General features: G+C 43.2%; 3 protein-coding genes across 3 annotated transcripts; 2 read left to right on the top strand and 1 right to left on the bottom strand.

The window, feature by feature from the left end:
• Positions 1 to 279: 279 nt before the first annotated feature.
• Positions 280 to 4075, top strand: LOC135503394 (collagen alpha-1(XIV) chain-like). Its single transcript, XM_064796953.1, has 6 exons — positions 280 to 349; positions 521 to 598; positions 1121 to 1438; positions 1859 to 2150; positions 2644 to 3023; positions 3990 to 4075. The coding sequence occupies exons 2-6, from the start codon at positions 532 to 534 to the stop codon at positions 4073 to 4075; spliced, it is 1143 nt and encodes a 380-aa protein (XP_064653023.1). The 5' UTR covers positions 280 to 349; positions 521 to 531.
• Positions 4076 to 5450: 1375 nt separating this feature from the next.
• LOC135503057 (eomesodermin homolog) lies at positions 5451 to 12860 on the top strand. Its single transcript, XM_064796343.1, has 5 exons — positions 5451 to 6490; positions 9586 to 9740; positions 10489 to 10604; positions 10794 to 10940; positions 11292 to 12860. The coding sequence occupies exons 1-5, from the start codon at positions 5871 to 5873 to the stop codon at positions 12030 to 12032; spliced, it is 1779 nt and encodes a 592-aa protein (XP_064652413.1). The 5' UTR covers positions 5451 to 5870; the 3' UTR covers positions 12033 to 12860.
• A 186-nt stretch (positions 12861 to 13046) lies between these two features.
• On the bottom strand, positions 13047 to 16213 carry LOC135503005 (uncharacterized). Its single transcript, XM_064796255.1, has 4 exons — positions 16178 to 16213; positions 14477 to 14544; positions 14083 to 14150; positions 13047 to 13952 (listed from the first exon to the last, which is right to left on the bottom strand). The coding sequence occupies exons 2-4, from the start codon at positions 14529 to 14531 to the stop codon at positions 13713 to 13715; spliced, it is 363 nt and encodes a 120-aa protein (XP_064652325.1). The 5' UTR covers positions 14532 to 14544; positions 16178 to 16213; the 3' UTR covers positions 13047 to 13712.
• Positions 16214 to 16218: the final 5 nt, after the last annotated feature.

The raw sequence follows: 16218 nt of genomic DNA, 5'->3' as shown, positions 1-16218 counted from the left end.
TTGGATTTCACCTTTATTCGCTGGGCTATTTGTCATGAACAAATACGGCAGCAACATGTTGATCTATCGGCCATAAGTTATTTTTTTGTTGATAAAATATTTAAAAATCCATAGCTCATAAATCATTTATTTGTGCGGTAAATTCATTCCGGGGTCCCAATTTTGAGTGTCGACGCATAAAATGTAATGATCCGTATATATATGTACATTTCCTTGAGAACCACTTTGTTTATTTTTGATAACAAAGGAACAACTGATAATCTTGCGGCCATTTGCGTCTGTCATCTTTCGCCAGTGCGGAGGGAAGCACTTATTGGGGTAGGACGAAGACATACCGCTATTTGGATCCGTAAGTCCTGTAGTCCTCCGTATTATGTTCTATCGCAGAAAACGAACCATTTGGCTCTGTTGAGACATTTCGCAGCATGCCGGGGCGTAGCTAGCATTTGGTCTTGGGGGAAAATGGCTCTCGCGGGATTCACAAAAGGAGCTTGATTAGCCATTTCTTGTTTTATTTCAGGTTCTCTATGAATGATGGCGTCTTTGACGCTGCTGATGATATTCCTGGTTCTGGCTCTTGGTTCTCACCAAGCGAATGGTGGGTCAAATTGTAGTCGGGTGCAATATTTGTGTTTGAAATTGTCTTTCAAATAAATAAAATTGAAAGACTCTGCTTGTGTATATACGGATAGGCCTACTGAAAGGTGTGGTTCGTTCGTGTTCAAAGTTTCATGTGACCCGCATTTCATTAGGAAACATTGCCGTATATACTATAGTGTAGTTGTTGCATAGGCTCTATGCACGCAAATGCGATGAAACTTAGCATGCATAGTACTATAAAATAGTAGGCTGTATCAGTCTTCACAACAGCTTTGGTGAAATTTGTATTCAATATATAGATATTGTCATTTGTCCTCTTCAGTCAGGATTCGACGGTAAGCGCGAAATGGCCTCGTCCTTATTGCATTGTAATATATCATAAAGGAATAAACGTAAATGGTACACTGATTGCGTATTACAAAACATTGGAAAAGTTGCTCGACAATTCTGAGCCAAACAGACAATAATGATCCGTTACGTTTATTTCTGTATGGTTTGTATATATTTTCGTCTATTTCAGCTTTCACAAGAACAGCCTGCGAACATAGAAAGATGTATATACGTTGTTCTGGTACAATTGTTGTATCGGGAGTATTTTGGGGGCGCACGAACACGCGCCTGTGCGGGGGTTACAAAACGTCGAATTGCATTGACAGAAGCGGACGCTCATTGGCGAAGGTGAAACAACTGTGCCATGGGAAAATTAATTGCTACTTTGCGGTGACTCCACAGACCCTGCTGGTGGACCCTTGTTCGGGAGTTACGAAGTATCTCACGGTGACCTACACGTGCAAGCCTCCGCCTACCCCACCGACTATAGGCCCGGCGAAAAATGTAGGTGAGATATATTCTAGGATGGATTATTCACGCTATTAAGGCTATTCTACATGTGAAGCACCTTATGCATCCTGGCATAAGTTGTTTTCAATATATATGTGCTCCGCCTCTCGATATTTTTGTGCATGACATCAGGTAGAATGGGGTTGTAGCCGCAGTTTATTTGTAGCCCCTGCATTGTTTGATGCGTGGGGATATCAATCAATATCATAGGCAGGGGCTACAATTAAACCGGGGCTACAAATACCCCATTCTACCTTACAAAACTGATTTAAGGATGGTTTAAATGGCGCACTGTTTACAAACGCATAAAGCACTGTGCGGCGTCGTGCCAATTCGCCGGGGAGGCGCCACGGGATTTGGCTACATCTCAGCTCTATCCACTTCGACAACATACAAAGTTTCCATTTTATTCTTTCAGCATGCGGCAACAATACCAAGGCAGACATATTCTTCCTTGTCGACTCCTCGGGTAGCGTCCGGAAAAGGAACTTCGTCCATCTCCTGCGCTTCATCAACACACTCGTCAACCAACTGGCGATCGGCCGGAACCAAGTCCGGGTGGGGCTTATCAGGTTCAGCTCTGGAGTCCAGCTCCACATCCCCCTGAACCGACATTACACGAAGGCGACCCTGCGAGCGGCTGTCCGGTACATCCCGTTCATAAGTGGAAGCACCGCCACATCAGCTGTGCTAAACAACATGCGAACCGTGTACGTATTAGCTTATTACTTTGCCTCAGCGGAGCTATCAGGCCACCGGGCCTCTAGTGTCATGCTTCTCGATCAGGGAAGCCATTCCGGCCATCGGGCCTATGGCATTATTACTCTGCAACATTGCTACAGAGCTTTACATAGCCAGTCCCGCAGGATTTGCAGCTTCAAGGGACTGATGCCTATCAAAAACCAAATAGCGACTGCAGCCTCACTGGTAGAGCCATGCCGACTTACCGGCGGTGAACGTCAATCCAAGTCTCCTACATGAAAGATGGATATACGCACAACGCCGGTCGATCGGCATTTGGGAGAGGTGACTGCAAGAATATGGTCGTCACTGTGGCCATGCTGTCAGAACCAGCAATAAACACTCTTAGCGGCAGCGAGAGATCTTTTTATCGCTTATCGCAACGATCATATTCGCAGTTCGCAGCGATAAAAATGTTTTGTTTGCGGGAAGCTTTACAAGTCAGGTTACTTTCCATTGCAGTGGCTTCACAGCACGGCATGGCGCCAGGGCGGGTGTCCCTCGGATAGGCATCCTGATAACAGATGGCATCCCCAACAACATGCCAAAAACGCTCCAACAGGCCGCACTCTGCAAGCGAGCCGGCATCGAGATATTCTGTGTGGCAGCGCAGGCCCCGGGGTATGCTAAAAAAGCCATTAAACAGATCGCCTCGAATCCTAAGCAGTCACATTCTTTCATCGTCGACAAGTTCAGCCAGATGACTTTGAAAGCGCCCCCTATCGCGAGGAAAATATGTAAAAAGTTGGCCAAGTTGCAACCAACGACGACAACATCGACGACAACGACGACGACGCCAAGTACTACAACGACGACTACGACAACGACAACGACAACAACGAGTGAGTCCTGAAATTTCAACATGATTGTCATGATTCAATTTAAATATCATAACACACAAATCACCCTTATCATCTTTGCCTTATCATATACATGTACAACTTCTGGAACCGGTGTTATATTCAAATGTGACTTCATAGATATTCAACCATTGCCATAACTTTTTCTAGTTTTTGCAGCGTGCGCTCCGGACACCCATCTCATCATCAGCGTCATAGACCTTCCTCATCCTAGAATAACTTGCACAAGTTAAATCCTTGAAAGTTTCCGCCGCCGATTCGAACCATCCTCCGGCGTGGCCCACCTCCAGGTGTCCCCTGACGTCACAAGCAATCGACCAACGTTCACTCACTCCCGCAGGCTATTTTTCGTCAATCTCTTGATTTATACAATAAACAGTCTTTATTTTAATTTGGTTCATAAATCATTCATTTTGGTCGCCAATTTATTCCAATGACGATGATGTCGAGCCGCTTTTTCACGCAAACACAGGATTAGGTATCTTTATTCTTAGAAACGTCCATATTCTTGAAAAAAACCCGCTCTAGTCTCATTTTCTGTGCGCTACAGAGAGGAGAAGGAGCAAAGATAACGACCTGGTCTCAAAGGTGGCAAACACTGTCTGCATGGCCTGCTCTCAAGAAAAGCAAGGATTAAACCATCTTCGCTCAAGATGCCACGACCCAATTTATTCGAGCCAAACTTGAGAATGATGCTCAGAAAGCCGAATTGCAGGTTGGACCACACAGCAAGGAAAAGTCTACGGCCGCGCTGCGTGATACCCTGCAGGTCACGCGCGGGTCCGGACAGAGGTCCCGGGACCTCCGCCTTTGCTTTGTATGCCCCTTATAGACGTTGCAATGATGATCGTTTCAGTTAAAGGGGGCTATAGGTAGGAGATGGGTGGTCACATGGTAGTCTTTAACTGTTTAACAGCGAAAAGGCCTAATAATGGTTAAAATTTTCAGAAGCCCGGGTCCATCGGTTGGATTGTGACCGGTTAGATCGCCGCACTCAAGCCACCGCTACGTGGACACTATTTGTAATGTTTTGAAAAAGTGCGACAAACTCGTGAGAGTAATTTTGGACAATTCTTTTGTTGTCGGAGTGGTGAACGAAAACTCAGAAATCGGCCGGTGTTTCCTGAACGCTTGGGTAAACTTCGCGTAAACCAAAGTAATTATTTGATACCAGCTATTGTTTATTATTACTAGGGGCATCTGTGACATTAGTAATCAAAGTCAAGTTTTTGAAAAAGTAACGGCCTTTTATTCTGTTTCTTCTTCTTCTTCAATATTACTCGGGGCAATCGTGGCATTAATTGGTCAATCAAAGTCAAGGTTTTGAAAAAAAAGAAACCGGTTTTTTATTTTGTACCTTCTCCTTCATCTGCGCTTGGATTGGTGTTCGGAGTTTCGAACTTAACTTGTGCCTCGGCGGCCCCACCCCATGGCGAAAGGTGGCTGCAACGTCGCATAGACGAACAGACCTAGATATAGTCCCAGGTTCCTAGTGTTAATAGCGAATCAATTAACACGGCCTTTTCTGAAATGAAAATCCCACAAAACATTGACACTAAATTAACGGTTGCCTGGGTTATAAGAAATACGCCCCATTCATTCTTCAAACATGCGTTGGATGAGAAATTAAAGGCCAGCGCAATTTACGTCAGAAATTGAGAATTTTTGTTTTCAAAGGAAAAACTAAAATTATTGATATTCTGCTGTCCGGAAACGGTAAAGATTCCAACAATCCTTAAACGTCGATTTCCCTCTCCAGTTCATTTTGCCAAAATGGCTTCAAGTCTCTTTGAGAAGCCACAAGGATTCGAAGCCATACAATTTGTGCTTAAAAAATTCAACATAGGCCAATTTTATTTTCGATAGTCGATGGTTTCACACCACTTGATACAACACATTACGGTCAAAATTCTGTGAACTGGACTTGAATACGAAGAGATGTATAATGACCTGCATGGGTAAAAATTGAAAAGCCCAAAGATGTTTGTTTGTATTTTAGAATTGGATTTAAGTATATTGGTGTCTGAGTATGGATTTTCAGTCTCTGGAGTTTCTCGAGTAGTGACTTCGTTTCTAACTGTTTTCTCCGTTCGTTTTGAAGTCACAGTCCCATGCAGTCCATTTCGTCATTCTGATCGTCCTTCTCCCCGGCAGCTGGACGAGACCGATCCACTGCGTTCGATCGCAGTGCAGTCAATATATGAATGACCTGGTTGGTCCCACATTCAACACGTACGAAGCCCATAAGTAATTTAACGACATAAAAGAGATTAGAAGTGATTGTTAATTTGAAAAATGCTCAATCATTCTTTAATCTGCAATAATCTTTTGCTGTGCAATGTTCTGCTCGTGCCAGAGACTTCCTGCATTGTTTCTTGTAAGCCTAGCTCAATATATGACAATAAATAGTGAACTGTGCTATGTTATTTTTGTTATAAATGAAGATTTGGTATCATCTCTATCCCAAGCCAGCGTAAAAAAAACAACGACTAAAATAAAAGCCAAACTTGTCACGAAAAATCACTTCTAAAATCAGCATAATTAGGTATCCGAAAGACCTGCGACATACAAGGTATGATGTAATTCAACCTCAACCTAATTGCCTCGCGTGTATTGACTGCGTAGCGCGTGCCTGTGGTAAGCGAAGGGAAACGAGGTCCAATGTAATTGACCAATGATGAGTGAGCGTTCAGTCAGCTGATTAGCTGAGTTGTCAATCGGAAAGGAGCAGGTGAGGGATAAAAAGGGTCGCAAGGACCAAGGAATCACACTTTGTTTTCTGCAACTTGACTGTGATAACCAGCGAGCCCAATAAACAAAATCAACAGAATGTTGCGACAAGATTTAAACTGTGATCTCGCACCGGAGCTGTCACCGGGGACCACTTCACCACCAAGAGTAGAAGATGTCACGCCGGAGGAGATAAATACGCAGGATGTCGTGGAGTCAGAGGATGACCAGACGTACGGGGAGCTGTCACCGCTCAAGCAGGCCTACTACTACCGCGACCAAACCGACGGAGCGGCCCCCTGCGCTTTCCCAGAAGAAAATGAAAGAAACAGTAACACGGATTCGCCGTATTTGCAGCCCATGAGATTCAGGGATGATGTCGACGAAGCTTTGCCCGCGCCTGCGAATTTACAGAACTACCAGAGTTATCAAACCCAGCACGGTGGGTATGATGTTGCCCCAGTCAGCCAAGGAACGTATCAGGACTCTTCATACGGTTACCAGAACACGTTGCCTTCCACGGTCGCCGCGCCAAGCTACAGCGCGCCCACTGCCCGAGTTCCGTCTCCGCCGAGCCAGAGTTACCCTCAACAACAACAACAGCAGCAGCAGCAGCAGCAGCAGGGCCAAGGGAAGGCATGCATCTACCTCTGCAACCGCGAGCTTTGGTGCAAGTTCCATCACAACACGACAGAAATGATCATCACGAAACAGGGCCGGTGAGTTGAATTTTTGATACTTTTGTAACTTCATGCTCATTGCTTTCCAGACTCATGTGACCACCATCCGAGGAGCTGTTTTGAAGACATTTTGCTCAGCAGTAACAAGAAGAGTTATGATAGGCCCATTAAGAAACTTTCTGTTGTAACCCCGTTTCATTTCCCCGAATGACATTCTTCTGTTTAGTATTTATTATAGGAAACAAGAAGGAAACTGTATTAACTAATGTCACACTGCCGTTGTATGGTTTCCAACATTCATGGTTTAGACTTGATGATCTTGTGAAAATGACTGCATGGTTAAGGCCATAGTTTCCATGGCCCCTTTAGGAAAACTGGTTCTTTGAAAGATGAGTTAATCTGGCCGCATTGGCAGCTTAGCTCAGCTTTATCCCAAGCGACGTCCAGCTACTTCTGAACTAAGCCTCCGTCATCATATCATGTTCTGGATATATGCATATATATCAAATTCTAATTATGTTTTATTCGTTCACATACAATGTCCTTTATGTGACAGTATGATATTAGGATACACTTTTTGAATGAATTCAGTGTGAAATCTAGCGCTAACTCAAAATCGCACTTGTGATATCTTGAAGTGATATAAACTAAATTGCTTTCTTTGGACGTGTGATTCACTTGTCTTAATCAAAATATACTGATTACGAAGTTTGCAGGATGAAAACCCTGCTTGGGTCAACTGAACTTAAGATGTAACTCTCATCACTTGTTCAATTAGGATTAATTACACGTCAATTTAATCACTAATTAATCAGATACATCGTATAAAATTACAGCAAACAAGTTCACTTTCTGAGAAATGTTGATTGATGTTTGGTTTTGTTGAACAAACACGTGTCCTATATGGTGAAATCGTTACAAATTTTCTTGGAGAGTTTCTCCAAGCCAATTCATTAACTGAGCACAGAAGACAAGAACAAAGTACTATGAATAATCGTGTCATTGCATAGCAAGTTTTCTTTCCAAATGGTTTCGAAGATGCCACGGTATAAGCTCTAGACGAGAAGCCGTCGCTGAGCTGATGCAGCTAAATGATTACATATTGAATATTAGTCACGGTGCTGAACGTGAAGTTCACCCGGAGTGGTTCAACTGAGCTAAGTTCCGACGTATTCTTTTTTTCTGATTGGAATAGAAAGGAAGTTTAAATACCGTTAATTGGCACCATCTACGCTTTACCAAAAATAACTGTCGACACTTTCTGATGTCAACATTCCTCTACCAAATTAAGAAGACCCTTTGGACTATGTCTGATATCTTGATCTATAATCTAACTCTGCCAATGCTAAAAAGTGCCAGCGACGAAATGTTTGCTGGGGACGTGTCGGCTGGCCTTGTTAAAATATTGAAGTTCTATCATTGAAATATTGAAATTCTATCATTGCTTATGTTCTTAGATAGCGATTAATTTTGATATGGCTTGGTAGCTACCCGTTCCGATGGCAGAATATCAGCCTTTTTATGAAGTATAGTGCCATGTCAGGTAACGCATGTAAACATTCACAACAACACGAATTCAAAGGAAACAACAACCATTGCATAACAATATAGAACCACAATGCATTTTTCTGTACACATTTATGAAAACCAAAAATTGGACGTCAGTAGTATTTGTCACGCCTCCAGCTTGTGTTTTCCACAGTTGACGATGATTTTCTATCATTAAGTCCTTCAGCATGGGCCTGTTCTATAGCTCAAGTACTTAATGTTTTACTTATGATGTTTTGGCCCCAATTATGTATATTTACGTTTTGGGGGTATGCTTCGCCAGCGCATCCTTTAGGGATTGGGAGTTTCTGCAGAAGAAAGGGATTCGCTGACATTGTTAGTTTTGTTGGTGGACAGACTTTCCTCGTCCCCTGGCTGAGGAACAGAAAAACATGGCGTCAAATTTGCAAAACTTTCAGTGGTCTTCAACTGTTCGCATATAATCCAGTGGTGAAATAATTTGTCTTTCATTCAAATGTAAATTATTTGTTTAATATATTTCTCGCTCTTCCTAATCCCTTCGGGGCGTTTAACAGATTCTTTCACTAAAACACGCGACACTATTTTTGCACTTTCCTTTCTGGTAAACACACACAAAACACGTTTACGAAGTGATTAACCCATTGTGTTTTATATTATTGATGTGATTATCCTTTAAAGGGGAATCTGCGAAAACAAGAGAAGCCTTAAGGGTCAAAAAGAACCAAAATCAAGAATTGAAAGGCGTGAAAAACGTGTGAATGGGGTGTTAAGCGTGTCCACTCGGATGGTTAACTACGCCATTGACCACTTGTTCAATCATTTGTAGTGATTTTTCACCACTAAACTACGTTTCAATTAATGTAAACAAAAACCCGGTCGTCTGCGACGTAATTTCAAAATGTTGATCGGCCCACCTGTAGCGCGCATGCTCGCGAAACAATCACGTGCAGCTGCCCCTTTGTTCATTGGACGCCACCCGGCCCTGTTGCGCCAAATTCCTTCCGACAGAAAACCATAACCATTTTTTCTTTCCACAAATCTTGAAGTGGGTAGGCGGGACATCGCTTAAAATGCCGGAAGATAAGCACGACATGCTCAAAATAAAAGTCGAATCATGTCTTGATAAAGTTAATCTTTCTGACCATCTTACACTGTGACGTCACAACGCCATTATTGTGTCATTAATTAGCATTGTTATCGGCGACTGGTACCGTCAATTATTCCTGCTGTAGGGGGCTGGACAACAATTGTTGACCACCAGCAGACGATTTAGTAAATCGGTTGTCTGAAAGACGCCAGATCGTGACATGAACGCTACAATTGTCAATGTTACATGGAATTATTCCGTTTGGAGCCAATGTCGTCTGCTAGCCGTCTGTAAACTTCCGACCTGGCCCAAAACATTCGGGGTGACCGAGTTCACCAAGATCCGTCATTTCCGTGACAATTATGTCATAAGGAAAACTATAGAAAAAGCATGGTCATGTATGGTAACAATATAGTATGCTTCATCTCAGGATAAAAATCACACGAATGTTAAGAAACTTAAAAATTTTCATTTATCTGTATGTTTACTCATGTTCCCCTTCATTTTCTCATTTCAGTCGCATGTTCCCAACCCTCCAGTTTAGTCTGACCGGTCTTGATTCCCAGCGCCATTACAACGTCTTCGTCGACATGGTATTGGCCGATCCCAACCATTGGAAGTTCCAGGGCGGGAAATGGGTCCCTTGCGGAGCAGCGGAACAACTTCCGCCAAGTAAGTCCCTCAACATTTATGAATTGTTTCATTTCAAGTCAAAGTAACATGAGCTACAGCAATGTGCCGTTAAAACTTGTCACTCGGCCATCTTATCATTCCCTGGATCCACCTGGACCGCAAGGTGTAAATGAATGACGATGTCCGTCACCATGACGACTTTTTCCGTTTGCAAAATACGCAACATTGGCGGGCAAAAATTGATCGGGTACCCAACGCGAACAACGAATCGCTTTGTTTTCATTACGATTCAATTCGAAGGTGATAATCAGGAATACATTTGGTAATTTAGAGCTGTTCACCTGCTCATCCCGAAAAGCAGACGGGAGATGGGGAAATTCTAAAGAACATTTAGAATGGGTGGAGAAATACTAAAGAATGAATAGGGCAATCCTGCGTGTAATTTGTCCTTTTGCTGCATGCATAGTTTGTGTGTCTAAATTACATCATACGGCATGTGCTTTCATAGTTGATGATATTAATCTCGTTCAGGTATTATTCAACAAATCGGACATGTGTGCGCTGATCCTTGTTTTTTTAGAGACGCGCGGCATCAATCAAAACAACAATAAAAGTCTAAAAGGAAGCGTCAGTGTGGCGCGTGGAAAACGGGATCGAACCACTGAATTTCCAATGGGCGTTACCTCCCCGAGATAATGTCTGGCCCCTTCCCGGCCCGTTTGCGTAAATGTTCGTAACCTCACTATTATCTACGGACTCGTCAATGTTCTGATTTCTCTCTCTATAGATGGTCGTGTTTACCTTCACCCCGACTCACCCAACTCTGGCGCCCACTGGATGAAACAGGACATCATCTTCAGCAAGCTCAAACTCACCAACAACAAGAACTCTAATCAGGGATATGTACGTATAAGACAGGTTTCGAATCAAAGCTGTAAACGTTGCGTAAACGGAGATAACGATGAATAGCACTGGCTTCTGAGATTGAGGCAATATCATTGAAATGATGAGAGCGAGGCGTAATTTGTTGCTAAACATTTGAAAAGGACAATCGACAACCCTTTTTAATAACGTGCATTATCTCCATTTCAGATCGTCTTGAACTCCATGCACAAGTACCAACCCCGCATCCACGTGATTGAGGTGACCACGTGCGGACCACGTGAGCAGAAGAATCTGCAGACCCATAGCTTCCCCGAGACTCAGTTCATCGCCGTCACAGCCTATCAGAATACAGACGTAAGTATTTTTGTGTGATACGTCGTTGTGTTCTGCTGTTTACGTCACGTTATGTTTGGTACCGGTTTTTTCCTTCTCCATACACGTTCCCTTCTTATTGCTCTGAATCCCGCGAGGGAATTTGGTCAAAACAATGGTGGTATCTAAATTGTGATTATATGAGGCACGCTAACGTATGGTACGTACCGATGTATCGTTTTTCTTTGCTCCTCATACCCCAGTGATCAAAGCTAGAGAGACCGCAACCTTTCAATAGGGAACAAAAACGTCTCAATATGTCTATATATATCTTCTTCATCCGTCACGTCCACCTTTTCCCCTGTGTAATCATTCCCTGTTTCTTACTCTTAGATAACTCAGCTGAAGATAGACCACAACCCATTCGCCAAGGGATTCCGCGACAACTACGACAGAACCACTGAGCGAACTCCGTCCCCTCCCATGTCAAACTACATGCCCGCTATGCAGCAAGCGACCGTCCACAATCCAAACGTCATCCCGCCTACGCTTACTTACCCAGGAATGCCAAGCAGGAAGCGATCGCGATCCCCCTTCAGTGCCCGCGAAACCAACCAATATGGCGCCCGACAAGCCCTTCCGGAAACATACAGCGATACCTATTCACCGAACGGGAACTATTTGGATGGACATTACGATAGTACCTTGCCATACGCGCAGTATCCTGGTTACGAGCAGGGCTACATGGCGCCGCCTGGTGGTTACACGCTACCACAGACATACGCAAAGCAAACGTACTCAATCTTGCCAGCAGAGGGAAGCACCGAAACGAAAGAAACGGCAGAATACGACGTTGCTTGGATGGAGGGCAAAGGTCAAGGACAGCAGATTGCCGGTGTTGAAAATTCGAAGCGACGGAAGTTGTCCACTGAAAATTCTCCCGAACAGATCGTCCCGGGAACAGGAGAGTCCAAGACGGACGAACATCAAATGTCTTTGTTCCAGGCCCAAGCTCAAGCGTTTTCTTCCTGCGGAGCAGACTCCACCTACCAGAATTCTTATTATCCAGCGACCTCTTTCGCTCACAACACGTACTACAACTCCATGCCAGAACCACAGATGACGTACACTTGAACAGTTATAGACCTTTGATAATAATATAGTGCTTTAATTCAGGTGCTCGACCTGGGACGTTTTGTATGCGTTCTCGGGTAAAATGGTTCACAGCGCCGCGAACAGCGAGAAACTGTACTACAGGAACACGAGATCCGCGGCCATTCAAATCAGTCAAATATGTTTAGAGCGTCCATGGCCAGTCGGCTTCACTGAGGGTCGGTGAAGAATGTTACTTATGCATAAATTGCGCTTTTAAAAGGACTATAATGGTAAAGCAAAGTTGAAGAAGAACAGAAGTGTAGGCCTATAATATATCAAAGCCGAACTTTATTGATGTTCTTCAGGAGCTGCTGTGGTTCTAACGCTTTGGTAGCCAATGTTTGCTCAAGCAAATCTGTGGTGACCTTTGACCCATGCGGTTTTGTATATTACATGAGGCCTATAGGTCGTTTGAGCAGTTAACTGCTCGATTGAGTTTCAGTCCGTGATTGTTTTTATAAGAGTCAGCATTTCAGTGCATTTAATAGTATTGTATATATCACTGCCGTTGTACTGTTTTGACACATGCCAAGCGTTGTTTTCGGATGTGCACAGGGATGTACATGCGTCATGTGGCGCCACCTATGTTGTGTCTGCTCAGAGCTATACCGTCCAATAATGAGTGTTTTTCGTAATGCAGCAAGTTGCGGATCAATTCCACACGTACAAAGACGCGACGTAGAATCTGTTTTATCGACGAATATGCAAATGAATTTATCCGAGTTGCGAAAATCCAGGTTTTTAAAATTGTATATATTTTATTTATTTTATTCCACAATATACTAAATGTATATTGAGAAGATAAAATCACAGATTTGTAAATTCGTTTATAGATGTTTGAATATAACGAGAAATCTTAAAAACGGCGTTATTTCATTCTTTCTGCAGGGATTGGAAAGGTTTTGAAATCCGTTCGAAAGGCATGCCCATGATTACATTTATAATTCGTTTCTTTATGGTAGAACAGAAAAAGGGAAATGCTAACAAACAAGAAGTAAGAATATCACTACATTTTATTTCGCCAATGGTGTGAACCGAACAGACAGATGGTTATGTCCAATGACAAAGATGTACTTTCCCGAGTAAGGTCCAAACCGAGCACTCCGGAATGTTCGTGATCATTTGGATCTTCTACGACCCCTCAGTGCACCGAAAGTAGTTCCCCACGTGCCGACTCATCATTACATTACTTTGGCCAATCGGCGCCCCGTGTGCATGGCCTAATGGTTTTAGGCTAAACTGAAAGCGAGCTAGGCCATTTTCTGCAGACTGTGTGGTTCACTTCCAGAGATGCATTCTGAAATCACTGTATAAAATGCAATGGCTATATGCATTAGAGGATCCAAATGCTGTCACAGTCATTCCCGAGCACTCGGCTGAGGTGCGGTTATATTTGACTCGTCAGCAACTTGAACTGTGACAATGATGTGAATACCGCACCCGTTCTATCCCACCTCTGTCACTCAGCCGCCGATTCACATAATCACCGTCACTGAGACCACGGATGTGCTATATATTATTGATGCGACCGAAAGTGGACCACACCATTTTGAAATGAGGCATCAGACTACATAAACTATCAATGGCGTCTGAGAAAAATTTAATTTTCGGTATCGGCGGCTGAGATACGGAAGCTCCTTCCAGCGATCGCAGCGACATCTAGAATTCGTAGCAGACGGATACAGATACTTCAAAGTTTTCCGTTCCCTCTGGTGTGAAGTATAATTTGTCTGTTTCTGTCGGTTTTGAGAAGTGTACGTGTCCATCCTTGCCCTTGGTCTTCCCGACGTCGACTTTCTTACCTCCCTCATCGGCTTCGACCTTGACCTCGCCACCTTTGACCTCGACCGCGATGACCGGGGGAGTCTTGTCTTTGCCCCGTTTCAGGTTGAGTTCGACCTGGAGGAAGCGAGGAAAATATAGTGAGGTTAAGATTTCATACGTGTACACTCAAGTTAGATGTGAGGGAAATCTCCTACGCTTAGGTCTGGACTCTGTTGGCCATAGCAGCAGTAATATCGTGTCTTACCGTTCCCTTGACTCCCTTGAACTCCTTAAAGGCATATGTGTCTTCACCGCTGCCGGCAGGGCATTCCGCTGAAAAGAAAACATTTCCAGATGTCAAATTTCAATCTCCCAATGAGAGGATAGCTAACATTTGCTCCGAAGCAAAGGCACGCTGATTACGAAGCAACCATTACCGATGGTGAGCCTTGGAGATTGGTCAAATATATGAATTTCAATTTGAAGACGTCGATACACCATCGAACGGATACTTCATATGTGTGATTGTTGCTATTACAGATTAATTCGGTGTCGGTGTAGAAGTAGAAAATGTCCCCTAGAAAAAGTTTCCGGCCCTATTGTATTCGGACTGATTATGGTACATTTGTATGCTTAGGTATGATATAAACTTTTCTCACCTGCAAAGGTAAAGCAAATAGCTGCCAACAGCAAGAGGGCAGTATACGTGTTCATGATGATGTTCGGTCTGGAAAGAGGAATAGTGATTAAATGAAAACAAGGCGTGATCACTTCTGGTATAGCACAGTATAAATTAGCACTAGCAGGGGTCAATCTAAGATTTTGGAAAGCAGTAGATATGCCTTTTTTCTCTCGACATCTGCAAAAAAAACATATGCGGGAGATTTTTCTGCTGCTGTAACCCGTAAATCTAGCAGGTATATATTCATTCAGTTGCTATCTACTCGCTGGGAGTACCCGCTCTCGTTCTCAGTTTAACATGCAGGGAGTATATGCCATGGACAACCTTGAACGAGGATGCGCTTTCCCCGGAAAGTTAATCAGGCAAGATAGGCAAAATTTGTAAAGTGATCACGTACGTTAGGATGCATTTATGACCATATTACTATTATAAAAGTAATTTCGTTATTGTCTGTGGTATTAGCGTGCTATTGCTATGATAACGAAGTGTATCTTGTACTAAAACAAATTAACACCCAACACATAAATTATGACAAAAAACGTATTACTTCAAAGTAATAAGTGTTTGGTGTGGCAGATATTAAGTGGTCAGAACGAAGCAATTACTTCTCCATGAACTATTTACCCTTTTATTGGTTTCGTTCGGTTATTAGTATTATCACTGAAGAGCAATCAATCAAATATGACATTTCTAAAGCGCCCAAATTTGGTGAAAAATTTCACCAACTCTCAGGCGCCTTTGAAATACACTCGAAAAAGGTGTGCTTTTAGCATTGTTCCAAAAGCTGCCTTTGACTCCGCAAGTCTCGTGTGTGGGCAGCCCATTCCATAGGAGTGGCGCTGCCTTGTAGAATGATCTGTCACCAAAACGTATGCACTTGGTGCATGGCTCCTGTAGAAGGAAAGCGGCATCAGGGAATAGGCTGACCACTTACATCAATGAGGATATGTTATGTATTTACTGTACAATGCAAGCCTCAACCACGCCTTGACTTGCTCCGGGTACAATAACGATAGCATTGTGTTCTCTCCTCTCTCTCCCCGCTTGTGGACATCGCACTTATTCGACCACCCTCTAACCTGTTTCGTGGGGGTCGATATTATCAAGATTTGCCCAGATAACCCTTTGATTAGATGTTGGAACGATGGGACTTTAGGCCTAACGGGCTATGTTTAAAGACAAGAGACTGTGCTACGCCTGAATTCTTTTAACCGCGCGGAAAAGGACAAAAAGGCGTAAAGGAGATGTCACTTTGACGGACAAAATATTATCATACATATATTTCAGCTGTGAACTCCAGAAAATAAAGGAGATACATTGAATAGGGAGGTTTCAAATTTTGCCAATATGCGTGTGATTGTTGACATCGAAGTGATCGAACCCGAAGGTCCTCGAGGCGGGGTTTCAGGACTCGAAGACAATTCATTTCTTGTTCGAATAGACGATGAGACCATTTGAGATATTTGAGGGGAGCATTTTGTAATAGAACCTCCAGCAAAACTTACCGTGTTATATAAGCAACAATCATGAAACGTGAGCCTACTATCTTTTATAAGCCCTTCATTGTCGAGAAATTAGAACTTAGTTCAGACTCTTTGTTCAAATGTTGTTGTTTTTCATATTGGCTATGTGGAACCGAAAAAAGCACAACTTACCTTCTGCTGAATGAATAACTCACTTTAGCAAAGGTTGTCTTCTTGCTTCTCTTCCCGGTGTTCC

This window comes from Lineus longissimus, chromosome 19 (genome assembly GCF_910592395.1).
Source record: "Lineus longissimus chromosome 19, tnLinLong1.2, whole genome shotgun sequence".
NCBI lineage: Eukaryota > Metazoa > Nemertea > Pilidiophora > Heteronemertea > Lineidae > Lineus > Lineus longissimus.
This window is presented reverse-complemented; position numbering and strand designations above follow the sequence as displayed.